The 18,978-nt window shown below is 31.7% G+C and overlaps 1 protein-coding gene across 1 annotated transcript in view; it reads right to left on the reverse strand.

Annotated features, from left to right (window-relative positions):
• The window catches only part of LOC127727755 (macrophage mannose receptor 1-like), a 66,268-nt gene that overhangs the window by 13,744 nt on the left and 33,546 nt on the right, over nucleotides 1-18,978 (reverse strand). The window contains exons 24-31 of the mRNA XM_052234871.1: nucleotides 18,083-18,291; nucleotides 16,414-16,458; nucleotides 10,113-10,291; nucleotides 8,321-8,385; nucleotides 5,791-5,891; nucleotides 3,898-4,035; nucleotides 2,227-2,352; nucleotides 1,302-1,480 (exon numbers count right to left, since the gene is read on the reverse strand). Of these exons, the coding sequence (XP_052090831.1) occupies nucleotides 1,302-1,480; nucleotides 2,227-2,352; nucleotides 3,898-4,035; nucleotides 5,791-5,891; nucleotides 8,321-8,385; nucleotides 10,113-10,291; nucleotides 16,414-16,458; nucleotides 18,083-18,291 (1,042 nt within the window). The remainder of the gene's footprint in view (nucleotides 1-1,301; nucleotides 1,481-2,226; nucleotides 2,353-3,897; nucleotides 4,036-5,790; nucleotides 5,892-8,320; nucleotides 8,386-10,112; nucleotides 10,292-16,413; nucleotides 16,459-18,082; nucleotides 18,292-18,978) is intronic.

Raw genomic sequence — 18,978 nt, forward strand, 5'->3', positions numbered from 1 at the left:
TAGATACTCTGAAACTCATTCAGCCCAAAATAGTTTCAGCAGTTTCAAAGGAGAAGATTTTTAAAAGTAAGCAAACTAGATGAACAAATTGTGAAAGATTGTCTTTAAAGGACAATAACTCCTTAAGGGGTCAATTGACAATTTTTGTCATATTAAAACTTATTTGTAGATCTTACTTTGCTGATCATTTTTGCTGTTTACAGTTTATCTCTATCTATAATAATATTCAAGATAATAACCGAAAACAGCAAAATTTCCTTAAAATCATCAATTCAGGGGCAATAACCTAAAAATCAGATACCCGATTTGGATGATAATTTCAGGGCAGGTAGACCTTGACCTAATGAATACTTTAACTTCTTGTCTGATTTGCTCTAAATGCTTTAGTTTTTGAAATGTAAGTCAAAAACTGCATTTTACCCTATGTTCTTTTTTTAGCCATGGCGGCCATGTTTTCTGAGGAAACAGAAAATAAAACACAAACTTTAAATAAGATAACCTAAGAATCATTCAGCTTAAGTTTGGTTTAATTTTGGTTCAGTAGTTTCAGAGAAGATTTTTTAAGTTAGAAAACTTGTGTAAAATTGTCCTTAAAGGGCAATAACTCCTTAAGGGGTCAATTGACAATGTTGGTCATATAAAAACATATTTGTAGATCTTGTCTTGCTGAACATTTTTGCTGTTTACAGTTTATCTTTATCTATAATAATATTCAAGATAATAACCAAAAACAGCAAAATTTCCCTAAAATTCCAAATTTAGTGACAGCAACCCAACAATGGTTGTTAGATTCATCTGAAAATTCCAGGAATGATAGAACTTGACGTAATGAACATTTTTACCCCCACGTCAGATTTGCTCTTAATGCTTTAGTTTTTGAGATATAAGCCAAAAACTGCATTTTACCCCTATGTTTTATTTTTAGCCATGGCGGCCATATTTTTTGTCGAAATAGAAAATAAAACACAAACTTTATTCTACATACCCTAAGGATCATTCAGCTTAAGTTTGGTTGGAATTGGTTCAGTAGTTTCAGAGGAGAAGATGTTTAAAATAGTTTACACCGGACGGACGACGACGACAGACGACGACGGACGCCAAGTGATGTCAAAAGCTCACATTTCCTTTGGAAAGGTGAGCTAAAAATCATTTATTTGATGAGAGCGAGGCATAAGTTATCAAATAAATTTTCTTAAATCGTCAACTTGTCTAAGCAGTTGTGTGAGAAGATAATCTGATGCAAAATTAGAACATTTAATTGTTCATGAAAGAAAGAAATATTGAAATACTATTTCTTTTACCTGATTAACGAACCCAATTCCTTTTACTATAACATTTCGTCCGTTAGGTTCTCTGGCAGCCCAATTATTATACTTAAATTGAGAGTTATCTTGCCATACAAACTGTCTGGAGAATCGCAGGTCATTGAGACCAATCCAAACATTACCTTTAAGACCTTGTACCAATGATGTAAGAAAAGCTGGAAGAAAAGTAATTTATATAACTGGAGAATGAATACTAAATGAAATAGAAAATGTATTTTTCTGGTGAATCCTTTGCCATTTAGACCTTACAAAAATCCTTGTATTTAAGACCTTCTACCAATTTGTTAGAACATAATGAAATAGTATTATTTCTTTAACTGCCGGGTCAAAGAGTATTAAATGAAATAGGAACTTGATATTCAAAAGATAACAAGATATTTCGTTTCGAGAAGGGGTTATAACGAGTAGCATATTTGTGTGCCAATTATTTAGTAGTTGTTAAAATGATAAAACAGAAACAGTTACGAGAAAAAGACATAAAGTCTGAATATGATTAGTTTTATAAAAAAGAGAATTGTAAACCACTTATATTTTGGCCCTCCGATAAATGTTTATAAAACCTTTGACTTTGGAGAGTACACGAAAAAGATTATTCCAGTTACAAGTCTCCTATGGACTGAAATTCTTATATTACAGTGTGCATTTAACTAAAGTCGCAAAGGTAAGATGAACATGCTAATATTCTGCCTCAAGCTACTAAACTATCCAAAACATAACATACTGTTCTTAAACAATATCAGATAGTGTAATTGATTGGAAAAAATATTAAAGATATAAGATCGAGAACAACCTTGTCAAAGACAGTGGTTCAGGCATATTTCAATAATAGATCAAATACCATTTCCCTTCATTTATAAAATAACAATGGATTTTTAGTGATAAAAGAATTAATGTTACACACCTTGTTCCATCTCATCGCTTATAGATGCCATGTCATAGGGTCGTTGGAAGTTTGTTTGGCAGAACTTTGATGATTGGTTCCATGTCATTTGTGCTGTCGAATTACTGAGATAAAAACATTTATTACCTGTAACATATATATGTACACATTGAAATTATATTTGATTGTATTTGGAAGATTTCAAATAATGTTGGTCGACAATATTTGGTACTTTTATGTTTCTTTTGATATCATGACAAACAAAAGATGGTTATTATTATATGTTCTGTGAGAATGTTCTTTTATATTATAAAATTCATTTTGGTATAAAATAAATTATTTCTAGAAAAGCATTTCATTGAATACAATTAGGGACTGCTGTTCTTAAAAGTCAATGGTATGTCCATTCGAGTAAACGGAGCCTTGCACAATAGTCAGTACTGTTGTTAGTTATAGTTAATATAATGTCCACTCGAGTAGGCGGAGTTTACCTCACTTGTTGTCTGCATCTAAAAGCGCATAAAAGGAATATTGTAACCGATTTAGTACATTTATCAGTAAAAATCACATAAAATTGATCTGGAATATAAAACGATTGTGAATGTGCTATTGACTTAGAAGTGCAGAATGTGTAAGCAAATTAAAGTGTCTGTGTTAAATGTGCAATTTTTTTTTATTCTTCGAGCGTCCGTTTCATGATTTTATTAGAGATAGCCTTATTATACATCCAAGAGTTCAGCATCTCAATTTCCATTTGCAAGTGGTATGTTACATTAAAACTCGTCATTTTGTCTCAAGTATACATAATACGTTACTTTTTTTTATTTTTTATTTAATCTAAACACACTTAATAATGTTTAAGTCGAAAACAGAAGAATGTGAAGAACACCAATTATGATGTGTTTTTAGCATTCCTTGTGTAACTTCAAATTTGGCATAACGCTTCCGAAAATAATACAGTTTCATTTCATGAGCTATTTTAAAGATTTGCAATGTACAATTTAAAAATTCATTAAACAAATAGTATCTTACGATGACGATCAAATTGATTTCCCTCGTATGATGTTGTATCACTGAAAAAATTTATTTGAGAGAACATCAGCTTGTATGATTCAATAGGTAAATATATATATTATATATATATGTATATGTTTATGCGATCTTTGGTCTTGCAGGAATCAGGTCTGCTAAATACAAGCTTCAACTCATGTGACACCATATTTGAGATATTGACATAATACTGTTGGTTTTACACCATTTCAGCCATTGTTTAAATTTTTTCACGATGTTGTCTGAATACGATGTGAAATTTTTCTAGTGTGCAAATATATTTAATAGGTTATTATTTTTTATCTTGAATAGGTCATAAGTGTAGGATAGAATAGGAATAAGAAGGCATTTAAAAAACAGACCGAGAAAGGAATTTGAATATTTCTATGAAATTGACTATTGAGCTAGACATAAACTTTCTTCCATTTTGTGAAAAAAGATTCTTCTGCACATAATCTAATATTTAAGTGATGTCTTATTGAATGGGAGCGGTTGAAATATTACCGTTGTATCATAATTGTTGATGGGTATTTTTTTATTTTCTGATTAAGTCGATTCCTACTATTTCCTGTACAGTTTAACTGTTACAAGTTATGTAGACATTTCATTCAAAGTGTAACACTTCGATAATATTAAACGTACTAAATGGTGATGGTACAAAAGAATCACGGCATCCTCCTGGGAGAGCAGGTGGAGATGTAGTCGTGGGTGGTCCTTGTCCGACTCTTTTCTTACAAATGAATCCCATTTTCATATTACAATTATCATCCATCCAATTGCCTTAAAAAAAATCAAATTGTGTTTAAAAATTGCAATAAAGATGTCAACGAATGTATTATGAATGTTGCCGTATTACTACATAAAGAATGGTATAATACATATTTGTTTTCAAATGTGCGTAAATAACCAACCATTTATTAGTGAACATCTTTCGTTAGATTTTTTTTATCGATTGTCGATCAGCTTAAACACAATGCAAATTGCGCCAATCATATTGATATTATAAAACTATTATTAATTAACTACTCTGTTATTGGACTTAATATGATGATAACTGCCTTTGCTATACAAAAGTGTCAACTCGGCCAATACAGAAAAACTCGGCCAATATGGATTTTTTTCTGTATTGGCCGAGTTCTGATCCGGCCAATACAGGATTTCGGAACGTCTCTAGTTTTTAGATCGAAAGTCATGATGAGCACAACTTAATGTAAACTGTTGTTTGGAAGACGCTGTTTTATTTACTCACCATAAACATGCCGAAACGTTCAGTGTGGCACATATTTCAGGCTGAAGACGGTCACATTCATTTAAAAAAGCATTTTATAAGCAAACAATTGAATTATTTCAGGTTTGGGCAACGAATCTGTAGATTACCACAAAGCTCATTTCTTGTCGACCTCATAACTATTTTAAACAGTTTATCAGTTTAATGAGTGCATTTCAATTTACTGTTTACTTTCGCTTCTCACGTTTTTGTATCATATATTTTTCAACCCGAACCTCATATGGATGGATTGTTGAAGGATGACCTGTAATACATTGATCAAGTCTCTGTTCTTTGGTCATGGTCTATGGATAGTTGTCTCATTGTCAATCATATTCAACTCCTAGTTTTATTTAGTCATTTTGTTTTTGAATCTCTCATGCAATGGCAGTACCTATCCAATTATTATTTATGTGTTGCATCTGAATATGTATTGTAACACTTTATAGTGTCTGAAAAGAGTTAACAAATCATCAAAAAATGAAGAAGACTCTTCTAAACAGCACCATATCATTTGATATTGCAGCTTAAAAAAGGAAACTCAAATTTGATATTTCGATTTCAATGTAAAACATGTTAAAATCTTGTGAAAGGAAATAAAACACAAAAAAGACAAACACTGTATGTACATAGTTAATTAATAAAGTTATCATTACGTGATTATTTCTGAATTGGCCTAGTTATTGGTCCTCGGCCAGCTGTATTGGCCTTCGACTTCGCCTCAGGCCAATACGGCAAGCCTCGGACCAATAACAAAGTCAATACAGAAATAATCACGTAATAATATCATATTATAAATTCAATTCGAGAGAAATAAAATGCAATATACTTCTAGCAGTTATTCGTCTTTGCGATTGTTTTACCTGTTTAATACCCCCAGTTTTTTGCGGGGTTCGTGTTGCTCAGTCTTAAGTTTTCTATGTTGTGTTTTGTAAACTGTTGTTTGTCTTCTGTTCTGGTCTTTTTCGTTGTTTAAAATGGCGTTGTCAGTTTGTTTTCGACTTATGAGTTGGAATGTCCAAAGTTATCTTCCGTCTCCCTTTTACCGATATCTTTTAACTTACAAACTTGTTCATATCTTCATTTTCTAATTGCTTCTTTATTGAAATCAGATGGAATATACGTTTTTAGTTTTATAAAAGCATGTGTTTCCGTGGAGACCACACTTGTGCTTTATTGAGTTCAAAATTCTGTCTTAATAGTCTTTTAACACAATTATTTTATAATATATGAACTAAGAAAAAATTAAGCAGGATGATAATGCTTACCATTTAGTGCTTTCATTGCAGTACATCTTTCTGCCCCATACTGGTCATTTGGTTCATTTTGATCCCAATTAATAAAATCTACTGCATCATTGTTTATCCATCTTAAAATGAGTCAAAGTTTTTACATCTTTTATTGTGATTATTAAGGCGAACAATAATACAAATACCTCATTTTCAAACCTATACAATTGACATTCATTTGATTTTTTCTATTCAAAAAGAGCAAAAATACAAAAATGTTTTATTTAAAACCGGCAATGAAAGGGTAAAATTTTTAGTTTAAAAAAAAGTAACAAAAATTATTTATAGCTATGGTCCCCTATTGATACAAGTTTCCGGCAAACACAAAAGTAGAAACTAATAACTTGTCACACTTATATCTCACCTCATAAAATAGACCTATCACCGGGTTTTACTTATAAACGCAACACGACGGCTTCCACATGCGGAACACGATCTTCCTCACCTTCCGGAGTACATGAGATCACCTCCGGTTTCTGATGGAGTACGTGTTGCTCGGTCTTGTCAATGTTGTGTTTTAAATACTGTTGTTTGTCTTTTGGTCGTTTTTCGTTTTTGCCAAGCGTTGTAAGTTTAAATGAGTTTAAATTTTCCTTTGGTATTCTTCGCCTCTCTAATGTTAGAGAGGCGAAGGATACCAAAGGAAAATTCAAACACATGTCATAACCAGAAGAAAGTTAGTATCAAATACTAAGATACTATGATCAAGTTTTCAGCAAATAGGTAGTAGACCATCGATGGGACTTAAAACGTGCCACACGTTTAGGCATTGCCAGATAAAATGTTGACCAATATATCGAGAAACTATAAATCGTAGTTGCAAAACGCAACAGAAATATGGTACAGATAAACGACCGGACAAAGTTACCAGTGAACATTATCAATACATTCCTTCTGCTTTCGGTATGGGGTTCATACCTTCCCTTATTTCTATCATGGTTGCATATTTTCAAAATAAATTTCCGAGTTTTAATATAAATTTACTACTGTGGCTTCTAGTATTTTTGTATAAATGAGTGAAAAAAAAAATGAAATATTTATATCGTTCCAATAAAATTATTCACGCGGTTAAAGTTGCTAATAGTCTGCTAAAATTATAGTCTAGACAAACAACTCAATTTGTGCACGACAATAACGTGGCTTTGAAATAGTTTGTGTATTCAAAATAAGAAATGTTGAACAGTTTAATCTGTTCTCAAATAATTAATTAGTTAATTAATTAATCAATCGAAAATAACACTTTATCAATTTCGTGCATCACAAGCACTTTTCTTGATTACTATTAAACTTAATAGTCAAACCCATATATGCACAAATACGTTGAAACGTTGAGAGCCATATGACCAAAAGAATCTAATAAAATAGCCGTTTTAATCAAAGGTCAACTTTGCCTGATGGAGTTGGAGTCTTGGTTTCTAAATAGTTTCTTAATTCATAAACTGGGAATTTTAGACATGTATTTATCAATAATGTGAGTACCTAAGCACTGGCTACTGAGCTGATGATAACCTGTGGATTAACAGTCCACAAGCAGTGGTTTATAGTTTATTTCCTATTGATATGGCTTGTGCAAATTGAGTTCACATTAATTTGTGCACCAATCAAACCAAACGTGTAAAATTGTTTTTATGATGTTTTGATTTATGTTTGTGGTGAAATTGGTAAATCGAAGTGAGTCCTTGGTGTAGTACGGGAATTGTTTAGAAAGCATTTGATGCAGTTGTAGAAATGTATACCGTTAATTATCATTAAAATATAATTGATTTAATTTTGTTGTTATTTAAACTAGCTATAGAATCTATGTATCCGATTTTATTACATTTATTGCAATAAAAAATGCATTTAAACTCAAATAATTGTATCCATCTCAACTGACTTAATCAACATTAACATTGACTGATGTAATTTCAGATCTTCGTTTCAAATTTTATCGTTGTAGTCTTCATTACACAATCTATGATAAATGACTTGACTTGTTGAACATGATCCGTTACCAAACCTGTCTTTTGAAGAATATAGACCTATTGATATATAATTATACTGCTTCTTACTGTACAATGTAGGATGTTTTTTTGGGAACTAACATCAATTTGCTAATCAAAGGTAGTTTTAAGCGAGACTAAAAAAAAAATATTTTTGTTTTTATACATCCTAATTCTGTACAGTTTGTTCTGGGTATTTACAAAAAAAAGGTTCCTCTTCAATGTGTATGACATTGCACAAAACGTTTATAGAGTGATTCTTTATGATCAGATTATAGTTCTAGGATTCATAAGTAGAACTAAATATTTTGTTCCTGCGATTCGTTCCTTTTTTGGTTTTTACCTTAATTTGGCAACGCTTAATTGATTTGCGAGTTTTCGAACAACTGTAAACTACAGTCGCCTTAATATGGTTTAAAATTCATCTTTAAAAATTTATTAAATTATGTGTCACTATTCCCCTTTTAAGATCCTTTTTATTTCTTTTAAAACCGCCTTATTCTAACTATTTTAATAGCGATTCCTACTTAAATTTTCCAGGATTCTCCAATTCATTTAATCCAATCCAATATTCTTCTTTAGTCTTCTTTGCCTGCAAAGAACGAATATGCGGAAAAACTTAATTTCAAAGGAAATGGCTAATTTGCAGGAAATATAGATAAATAAAAAAAGGTTCTGCATTAACATTTTTGGAACACAATTATTTTTCAAACATAACATCAGATACATATTGATTTTTGTAGTCACCTCTCTTCGGGAAAATGACGCTTAAAAGATTTTGAATTGTCTATCTAGTAAAGATCCCTTGACCAGACCATCAAATAACTAACAAAACGTTAAATGTATTTTTATCTATAATACTTAAAGTTAAAACTGTGTCGGTAAAAAATGTAAACCATATGGTTTCCCCAATGAGTTAGCTCCAATTTTATGAAAAAAAGAAATTAGCAATTAAGCAATCAAATCAGTGAGTGAAAGGAATAAACTATAGGTGACCATGTTGCTCAAAATTGACCTTTAAATGCAATATCGCCAGAACATAAACATTTTTATTCCTAAGCATATCCAATTATTTTCCTTGCTCAAACGTGTCTGAATAATTTCCTTGCTAAAAAAAAGTAACTGCATTTAGCATTTAAACCCCCCTGTGACGACAGTAATGTTTACTGACCTATCTTCTATCTTTCTTATTGTAATTTCTTGGAATTTCAGTTAAACCAGCCAGATAAAGGATTTCTCAATCCTGAATTAATTACAGAATACTTCAAACGGGCTTCACAATGCATCCAATCGAACGATTTGACGAAAATTTTGGAGGAAACCTACCACCTTAATGAAGGTGATACAGTTGATTATTGCACAAATTCTATCATACAATAACTCATGTCCAGGATTGGTTACTGCAGGGAAGAAGTGTTAAATCGGATAGACGCGGTATCAATACGTATGACATTGTACGTAGTGAATGATGAGATGATGGGATATCAGATTAGGGAAAGAATGGCATAATAAAGAATGCTTTTCGCAACGTTTAATTGATTTACTAATCAATACGAAAATAGATAGCAATTGTGCACGCTTATTAGATGGTCCTTTTGTAGTTCATTCACTTTCCCACTTCTACCGCCTCACTGATATAAAATTGTCTCAAACTTTGTATACTACGAACACTTCTAAATAAAAAAAAATTAAAGAATGTTACTTCTGTAGTACCAAGCAACTACCTTGTAAGCTTTCATTAAAACTTCTCAATTCTAGTACCCTCTAGTACTCTCGCAAATTGTTATTAATTTATTGACGTAAAAAATCCCTTGAAAGTCATTATTTTAAAATTGTAAATTTAAGAAAAGCCGTAACTTACGCAAAAAAGAAACCAGGTATAAAGTCACGCTAAATCTACGTGTCTGGATATGCTTTCAAACCACAAACATGATAATAGAATAGTCTCTCATATAGATGGACACGTTTGAGCGTTTAATAAAAAGATACGCTTTTGGGGAGGTTGGGTAGATAAAGGACACGTTTAAACGTCACCCAACACCATCTAGGCAGGTTTGGAGATACAATTACATCGACTGGTGACGTTTTGTTGGATTGGAAGGACACGTTTCTGATGTTACGGATATGCCAAAATGTATCTTTCTATATATTACTTTAACAGTAAAGTAAACTCTTTATTAAAAAAAGAGCTTGAGGAGGCTAGTAAATACGCAAAATTTACATGTTTTGTTTAATTCTTACTTACCAAGGTTTATTTTGTCAGGCCAATTAATTGTCACCTAAGTGTTTATTATTACAAAAGTTCAGACGATAACTTACTATGGTATATACAAAACTGTTCTCATCATTTGTATGGATACTAGCTAAGTCAGAACCATATCTGTTACAGTACTTTCGAGCGTCATACCAACTTAATTGTGAATTTCTTCCAACAGGACTTGTCATGTAGCATGACCCGTTGAAGAACAACCACATACTTTCTACACCGCATGCAATTGCTGTAAAAACAAAAACACTTTTAGATTTCTTCTTGGTTTTCGTGGTGTTGCATTTGTGTCTCATTATCATATACTTCTACTCCTTCTCAGACAACTTCCATGTTTTTATATTTCTATGAAATATTTTTGTGTTGGTATATATATGTTTGATTTTATTATTGAAGATTGGATTCAATTATTTTTTGTTTAAACTTTAACTATTCCTCCAAGTGAAAAATTATCTGTAAAGGCCATGAAACTATTTATATAAAGTAATAGAGGGAAACCGCATATGTTAAGTTAAACATTGACAATGTTTTCTCGGGGTAACAATCTGCTCTATCACCCTCTCAGCTATGTGTTATTTATATAGAGTCACATGTAATAGACTGGTGTGATTTGAACAGGGGAACCAAATAACAGCATATTACGATTTGACTGACCATTTTATGTACAGTGCCTGTATATATTTTGTGGGGAAGACGACTTTGGTTTAAAAAGGATCATTGAGTGATTTAACTTAACATATCTGGTTTCCCCCTATTATTTGTATAAAATAGTTTCTCAGCCACTACAGATATTTTTTTCACTTGCAGGAATAGTTAAAGTTTAAACAAAAAATAATTGAATCCAATCTTCAAAAACAATGATGAGTATATTCCAGATATATTTTTAGAAGAAAAAAAACAACCGATCAAACATTAGCTAACACATTATATCACTAAATAATTCACAATTTAGTGACTATGTTGAACGCATCTATCCCATCGAACTTGAGATAAAGGATACAACAGATACAGTTAAGTCTGCCTCATATCTTGACTTACATCTAGAAATATACAATGACAGTCGGTTGAAAACAAAAACTTTACAACAAAAGAGATGATTTGAGCTTCCAAGTTGTGAACATTCCATTTCTATGTAGCACCATTCCAGCAGCGCCTGCATACAGAGTATATATATTTTCCAGTTGAAACGATATTCCAGGGCTTGTATTTCCTATCATGATTTCCTTGATAGAGGGTTGCTGCTCACAAGGAAGCTATTAAACCAAGAGTTTCAAATGATGAAGTTAAAATCATCCCTTCGTAAATTTTATGGACGCCATCACGAAATGGTTGATCTGTTTCATAGGTTACGACGGATATGTTCCAATTGTCGTATTTAAAATCCCGTTCCCTTTTCCCCGAATGTGACCTACCGAAATTAGACTTATCACCGGGTTTGTTTAAACCCTTCGGTATCTTTCGCCTATCTTTTTTCACATGTTACAACGCGTCACCGTCAAGCTGTTGCCTAATATATGATATAAAATAAAAAGATGTGATATGATTCTCAATGAGACAACACTCCACCAAAGATTTCAGCAACTATATGTCACCGTACGGCCTTCAACAATGAGCAAAATCCATTCAGCACCACAAGCTATAAAAGACACCAAAATGTGAAATAAATCAAATGACAAAAATAACGGCCTTATTGATGTACAAAACAAAACAAAACAAAACAAAACAAAATGATATACAGCAACAAACGACAGGACAGACACATACAGAAGTTCATTATGTTCATTACTACCAAGGAAAAACGATACGAAAATATTTGTTGGACTAATGGACGGAAGATCGGTTTGAAAATGTGATGACAAAATAGCCTGTGTATAAAATGCAATCATAATATTTTCAGTGCTAATTATGCGTAAATAGGCGTTTTACTGGACTGCAGAAAATAAAATTGAGAATGGAAATTTGGAATGTGTCATAGAGACAACAACCCGACCAGAGATCAGAAAACAGCCCAAGGCCACCAATGGGTCAACACAGCGAGAAATTCCCGCACCCGGAGGCGGGCTTCAGTTGGCCCCTAAAAAAATGTGTACTGGTTCAGTGAAAATGGACGTCACACTAAACTCCGAAACATATAGATGAAAACAAAATTATAAATGAAAAAGCAAACATCGAATTTCCTCACAAAGTCTAATTACTCACAAGTATGGAATGGAATTTACTTTTGTATGCTTTCAAACGGATAACATTATTATAGATTACATTCAAACATAATATATATAATACAAAACTTAGCGAATATAGTTCAAAATTGATGTCTCAAACCATTTTATTATAGGATTAAACACATTTTTTCTAGAGGTTATTGATGTGTAAACCGGGGCGATTAACTCACAAACTGAATAAAAGTCCGAAGGACTTTTATGTTAAGTTTGTGAGTAAGAGCCCCGGTTTACACATCAATAACCTCTAGAAAAAATGTGTTTAATCCTTATAATTCTTCAGTCAAACATTCGCGATTTTTAGTTAAGATTTTTTGTTTGATGGCTACTACCATCAAATGCACATGTCGTAACTAAGGAGTTAGTCGCCATATTGAATTTCTAATATCCGTACATGTTCGATAAATGCAACAGAATCTAAAATGAAATAGCACCTACCTCAAAAACTGCATTTTAATGAGATATTATCCGAATTTGAAGCGTACAAGTAACGAAATAATCTTTCGCTTGAAAGTTTTCATTTGTATGACGTCGTGTTTTGCCATGACGTAAATGCGCTAAATCATTCATGAAATTTCGCGGAAGTTTTCATGAATTTTAATTTAATGCATTTTCAGAGCTTTAATGCAATATTTTTTTTTTTTGTTACATATGCATTAAAATAGAAAAAAACTGTTATGTTTTTGTTTTTCAATCTCAATTTGCTGAAAATCCCGGACTCCCTGCATATGCATGTGTATCGCGCATGAATAGATGGTACGAAAGTAGTTTCAGAAACATGGTTTATCGAAGTGTAAACCAAGGTAAAAAATTCTAATTAACCAATCCGTTTCAAGTATTTATAGATATGCAAATCATATAAGAATTATTAGCTTATAACGTTGCTTTTTAATCTTTTTGTGTATGTTTTTTCTTATTTTGTAACAGTTATAAATAATATTACGCCAGCCTTGCCCGATACCAAAAGCATAGGAGTAATTAAGACCTCTTAGAATCGTGTTCATTGTCTTTTCCCTTAAACCAGTTGAAGTTTGTATTTGACATCAAAAAGTTAAAATATGCCAATTACCTTTTATCTACAGCAGACGGTTTACGACATTCTGCAACTTATCATAATTTTTTTTTACTGCAAACCATTTTAATGAGAGGATTTGGATATAATAATGTAATTAGTACAATAAGCAAATAAGTACAGATATGATGCATGGTCATACAGCGGCTAGTATCAAGACAAGTACATTTAGACAAAATATGTTCATGTATTGAAAATGCAGATGTGCCTTACGAAAAATGCCAGGATTTGAAAGACTAAATACTTGGCCCTAAACAAAACCATTTTCCAAGTCTCTTATGCTGCACGTGGGTAGGGATTTGAACAACATTAAGCTTAATTCTCAAATAAAGTTTATGGTCAGAAGTAAATTTCATATGTTCTTACAAATAGAATGTGTGTGTTTTTTTAACAATACATGTTCTTGAAGTGGAGCAATATCAGTAATGCTACTCAATTAACGAACTCACCTTATATCATAATATCACATACCACTCAATGGCATATTATATGTACTTTTTATGTTCGGTCAACAATTGTAGAGTACAGTTTTTGTCAAATAAAGGTTCAAGAATGTACGATTCCTTATTTGTCAAAATTTGGCAGATTGTCAATAAAATGACATACTGGTATTCTATCTCATTATAAATAACTTTATCTTCAAACACATAAAACTGATTTCAGTTTTGCCATTTTTAGCAGTAAAACTGCGTTACAGCTCTTGAAATAAGACGCACACTCGAAAACGTCGTTTATAACTTGCATATTTCTTTCATTACAGCACGAAGTCATTGGAAATTAATTACTACACGATATTGACAACAACCGTTGTTTATATCTCAACGCAGTATATTGACCAAAAAATACATGGCATTTAATTCGATTTTGTTAGTTTGGTGAGTTTAGAACAGATAAAAATAAAGCTATACTACTATAACTTGATTATCATTGTTTCTCTCCACCTATAATAGTTCATTCAAAGTTTTGACCCAATTGCAATTTATTTTACCAAAAGAAACTGATCGACTGGTCAGAAATTTTAACAAACTTAGAATGTTATAAAGCGCTTAAGCTAGGCTATTAGTAAAATAATATCTTACTTTAATGTATTCAAGAATTCGATTCATTGTCAGTGCAATGTTTATAATCAATGCACGACTTTCTGTTTCATTTTGGATTAGCCTCAGTGGTGTAAGGACTTTCTATCATTTCGGAAATATTAATAAATTGTGTTTTAGACATTAGATGACACAACAGTATGATTGAATTGTAAGAATTGTATAAGTTTCCTATTGTGAGTATAAATGTAAATCATGTTTGTATTTTAGTGAGGATTTATCTTTCTGCTAATTAACATTTCAAATCAATAAATTCTAAATTTGAGTAACACAATTTTTTTTCCACAGCCAATATTTTATCCCAGCTCTCTACATCAAATTTTTCTTAATTATGTGAGGTAATTATTTAAATTCAAATGTTCAAATAAACTGACTTTTATATGAAGGCCGTACGGTCACCTAAATTTGTTAACTTCTACGTCATTTGGTCTCTGGTAGAGAGTTGTCTCATTGGCAATCATACCACTTCTTCTTTGTTTTATCTTTTACATGAAATTCAAAATTTGTTTTAACTTCCTGTTTTTTTTTGCATTGTTATTGTAATATCGAAGTTATTAATATTTACATAATAAGCATTCTGAGAGTATTGCATGGCAATACATAGTCCCCTACTGCTTCAGATTTCATTGTACTTTGAACAAAATGACTAAAAGAAGTGTGGAAAACTGATTACTTGTGTGTGAATTTTCTTAGTCCAAGGACCATAACTTTGCAAAAAAATCATCTGAACAGACTACAATTTTAACTTGATCTATAACTTGTCATGGTTAAACTATATAACAAATATCAAATCAATTTCTTCAAGAATGATGAAAAAAGTGCGGAAAACTGATGTGTTTATACATCCCCACAAGAAAAAGACACTAAGTACAGATCTGAAACTACTTGCAGTTACTGACATCTAGTTCAAAGCCAATAACAACTAATTAAAAAACCAGGCATCTAAGACTAAAATACCAATCAGTACACATCCAACATCCAATGGATTTAGTGTACAGACGTCATTGATAGTCAGAGAAAAACATGACCATGTACAATGCCAAGATACAGGTACCGACAGATTATATGCACATAAAATATTCCAAAAAGTTCAGTTACTAAGTATAATATAATTTAAGTAAACATATCAAAATTACCAATAATTGGGCTTACACAGTCAAAATGCAATACAGTTGTATTATATTTCAACACCATTATCCTGCTTAGAATATCCATTCATTACAATAAATATTTTTGTTGATTGATCATTGCTAAATAATTAACATTGATGTTGAGGAAGATTATCTTAAAACCTCATCATGCTCGGGAAAGGACGATAAATATAAAATAATTAGATATGGTATCCTTGCAAAATCAAAGGACCATAACTCTGCATTCTGACCGGAACAAAATTCAAACTTGATCTGTATTAACTGGTCATGATAAAATTATATACCAAATATCAAATAAATATCTTCAAGCACGAAGAAAAAAGAGTGGAAAAATGAATTGCTAGACTGACGGACGGACAGACGGATTGCAAACCTAAAGTCCCCTTAGGCTTTGTCAATAGGAACTAACAACATTAACTGTACCAATTTTACTGCACCAGTAAACTTCAAATTACTTAGATTCTTTTGTTTGTTTCGAAATTCAACTTTTAGTTAGTATAAATTATAAATCCTTTCAAGCTGATAAATGTGCTTCGGGGCACTTTCAGTTCATTTGTAAAAATTATTTGTTTTGAACTGTAAGTAGGCCTGAACGAAAGACAGTCCCTTACTAAGAATATGATTTACATTCAATCTTCACAATTAAGAAACATCAAAACCTACAATTTCATTGGTCGATAGCACTTTGCTATATTAAAAATTATTTGAGTATGACTGATCTAATTTTTCAAGATGAAATCGTGTTAATGCATGAGTTATTTTCTGTGAATTAAAATGAATGAGTATTACTGTAGTTATCATTGAAAATAACTTACAGGTGATTCCTATGGGCGGTGTTACGGTTGTCACAAAAGGCGTACCTGCAAAAACATGACACTTACATATGACCGAAAAGATAATCATGGAACAGTTATGACAGCAATGTATGAACTCAAAATTGAAGCAATTACCTTTTCAAATTCTTGATTTAATAAAAATGTGTTTGTTCTTTAAAATAATAATGCTCATAACACGTTTAAATACTTTACAAATATGTATGTAGGAGGTAAATACTAATTTTTATTGAACATTCCACAAATATTTGGCTGTGTTAAATGCTTCTGATATGATCTTGCTTAAAAATTGACCGATATAAATGACTAAAATTAATTTAAAATTGGGCATTTCTTAAACACAGTATCACCCTATTTAATCTTAATAAGAGTATCAAAGAAAAGGGTAAATGCCAGGCCATTTTTTTGGCCCCTTGAATTCATGTGTCCTAAAAATGACATCTTTCAGGTATTCAAAAGATATTAAGTCTGTCAGATATCTGTGTTTTAATTAAGAATTTTGTCTTCCAAATTAGAATTAGGGATTTGAACTACTGGAATTCAGTGCAAAATGGCAAAAACTGCCAAAATAGTCTCATTTTGAGATCATAAAATTAACAAGGCCTTACCCAAAATTACAAGATGTATTTTGCAAGGATGATAATTTGTGTAAAACATCTTTCTGAGTCAGGCCTCGGTTCATATCTTTTTATCCGAAACCTATTTGGAAACTGGCCATTTTAGTCCAAATATGTCGATTTCGAGACAGCACGAGTGACTTTATAGCACAAAAGATTCAATATTATACTAAACTGTTCATTTATCAATAAAAGTGATATAATTTGAATAATTTGACAATTTCGAAGGCTCAACAATGACCCTTATCACACCTCCTCCTTTTTAAGAACCAAAAATCAATCCGGAATTTGTTCATACTGATTTTGTTTTACGTATTCTATTGAAATCTGTACATTTGTTAGATGAAAAAAATCAAGTACTGGTACCTTATCCCGGTCTCGTTAACATTATATAAATAACACATAGCTGAGAGGGTGATAGAGCAGATTGTTACCCCGAGAAAACATTGTCAACTGAGGCGAAGCCAAGGTTGACAATGTCTTTTCGAGGAGTTACAATCTGCTCTATTTACCATAGAATAGAGTAAATTGTCTCCCTCGTATTAACCAATCTAAATCTGGCATTTTGACATGAAGTATAATAATAGTAAATGACATATATTTATACAGCTGTTAGTATTTGTTAGTAATATACATACAAAATTATAAACTTAAAAATATACAATGTCAGAAATATCAATTTAAAAGCTTACCATTAAGATAATCAAACATAATTTATCTAATATAACGAATGCATAGGTTATAAAAAATGAGTTTGTTTAGTTTTAGTGGTTTAATTTAAAGATATATGTTTTGAGTTTGTCTGTAGATTTTTAAGTTATCAAAGAGAATTTTTTTTTGTTAATGATTGTTTCTGTTGTTTTGGTTTTTTATTTGCAATATGGTCTAATTTACCATTTGAAAAATGTCTGCAGCATTTACGATTAAAAAGCGGCCAATAGTAAATCAATGACGTAAAGAAGACTTTTAGATGTAAGTAACAAAGTTCATGTGAAAATACATAAAGGAATTAAAAAAAAGGTTATTAATATTACCCATTAGTCTTTTGCAAATTACTGGTTGATGGGAAAAACAATTTATGTCAACCCATTTTCCGTTTTGTACAATCATAGCACAATCTTCATTGTTGTAATTATTTGGTTCATTGCGATTCCATGCAGTGAAGGTTAATGCAGACTTGTCACTCCATACCCATACATTTTCAACATCCCAGTCATTTATTCCAAGCCAAGCACTGGTCCTACTGTTGTTTAACCGAAAATTAAATATTGACACGTTATATATTTTAATTATAAACAAGGTGGTATCTATGTCGATTGCAGCATCATGGACACTATGGTAATATAATATAACTAAAAACAATATATAAAATAAGGAGGTGTGGTATGATTTCCAATGAGACAACTATCCAACAAAGTCATTTAGGCAGATTTAGACAACTATAGGTCACCGTCCGGTATGATGTAATAACATATCGGATTCATTGCTTGTGAAACAATATAGAATAAAAGGTTTTGTTCGTTTACAAGTCTTCTGACAGAATAAATCAAAGAACCTTTGTGAGCACGTCACATGCTCCACCCCCCCCCCCCCCCACATTGTCACTGGGCAAACAAAATCTCACCAGATTTCTTAGTTCAAAGACTGATAACTCCTAAATAAGTCAACTGAAAAAAAATCTTGTGGATATGCACATCAACATATTATGTCCTAATGAAGTACAACGTTTCATGGACTTCTTTTGCGTGGTTTCAGAGGAGTTGCAATGACAAACTGTTGCAGCAGTATATTAAGGCCAAAATTCTAAGTTCAAAGGAGCATATCTCCTAGAAAAAAAATGAATCATAATTTGCTATCTATATATGCACATATACATAGTATGTCCTTATTATCTACAAAATTTCGTGAAATTCTGTTGTGTGGTTTCAGA

This window comes from Mytilus californianus, unplaced genomic scaffold (assembly GCF_021869535.1).
Source record: "Mytilus californianus isolate M0D057914Y unplaced genomic scaffold, xbMytCali1.0.p SCAF_2, whole genome shotgun sequence".
In the NCBI taxonomy this organism is placed as follows: Eukaryota; Metazoa; Mollusca; class Bivalvia; order Mytilida; family Mytilidae; genus Mytilus; species Mytilus californianus.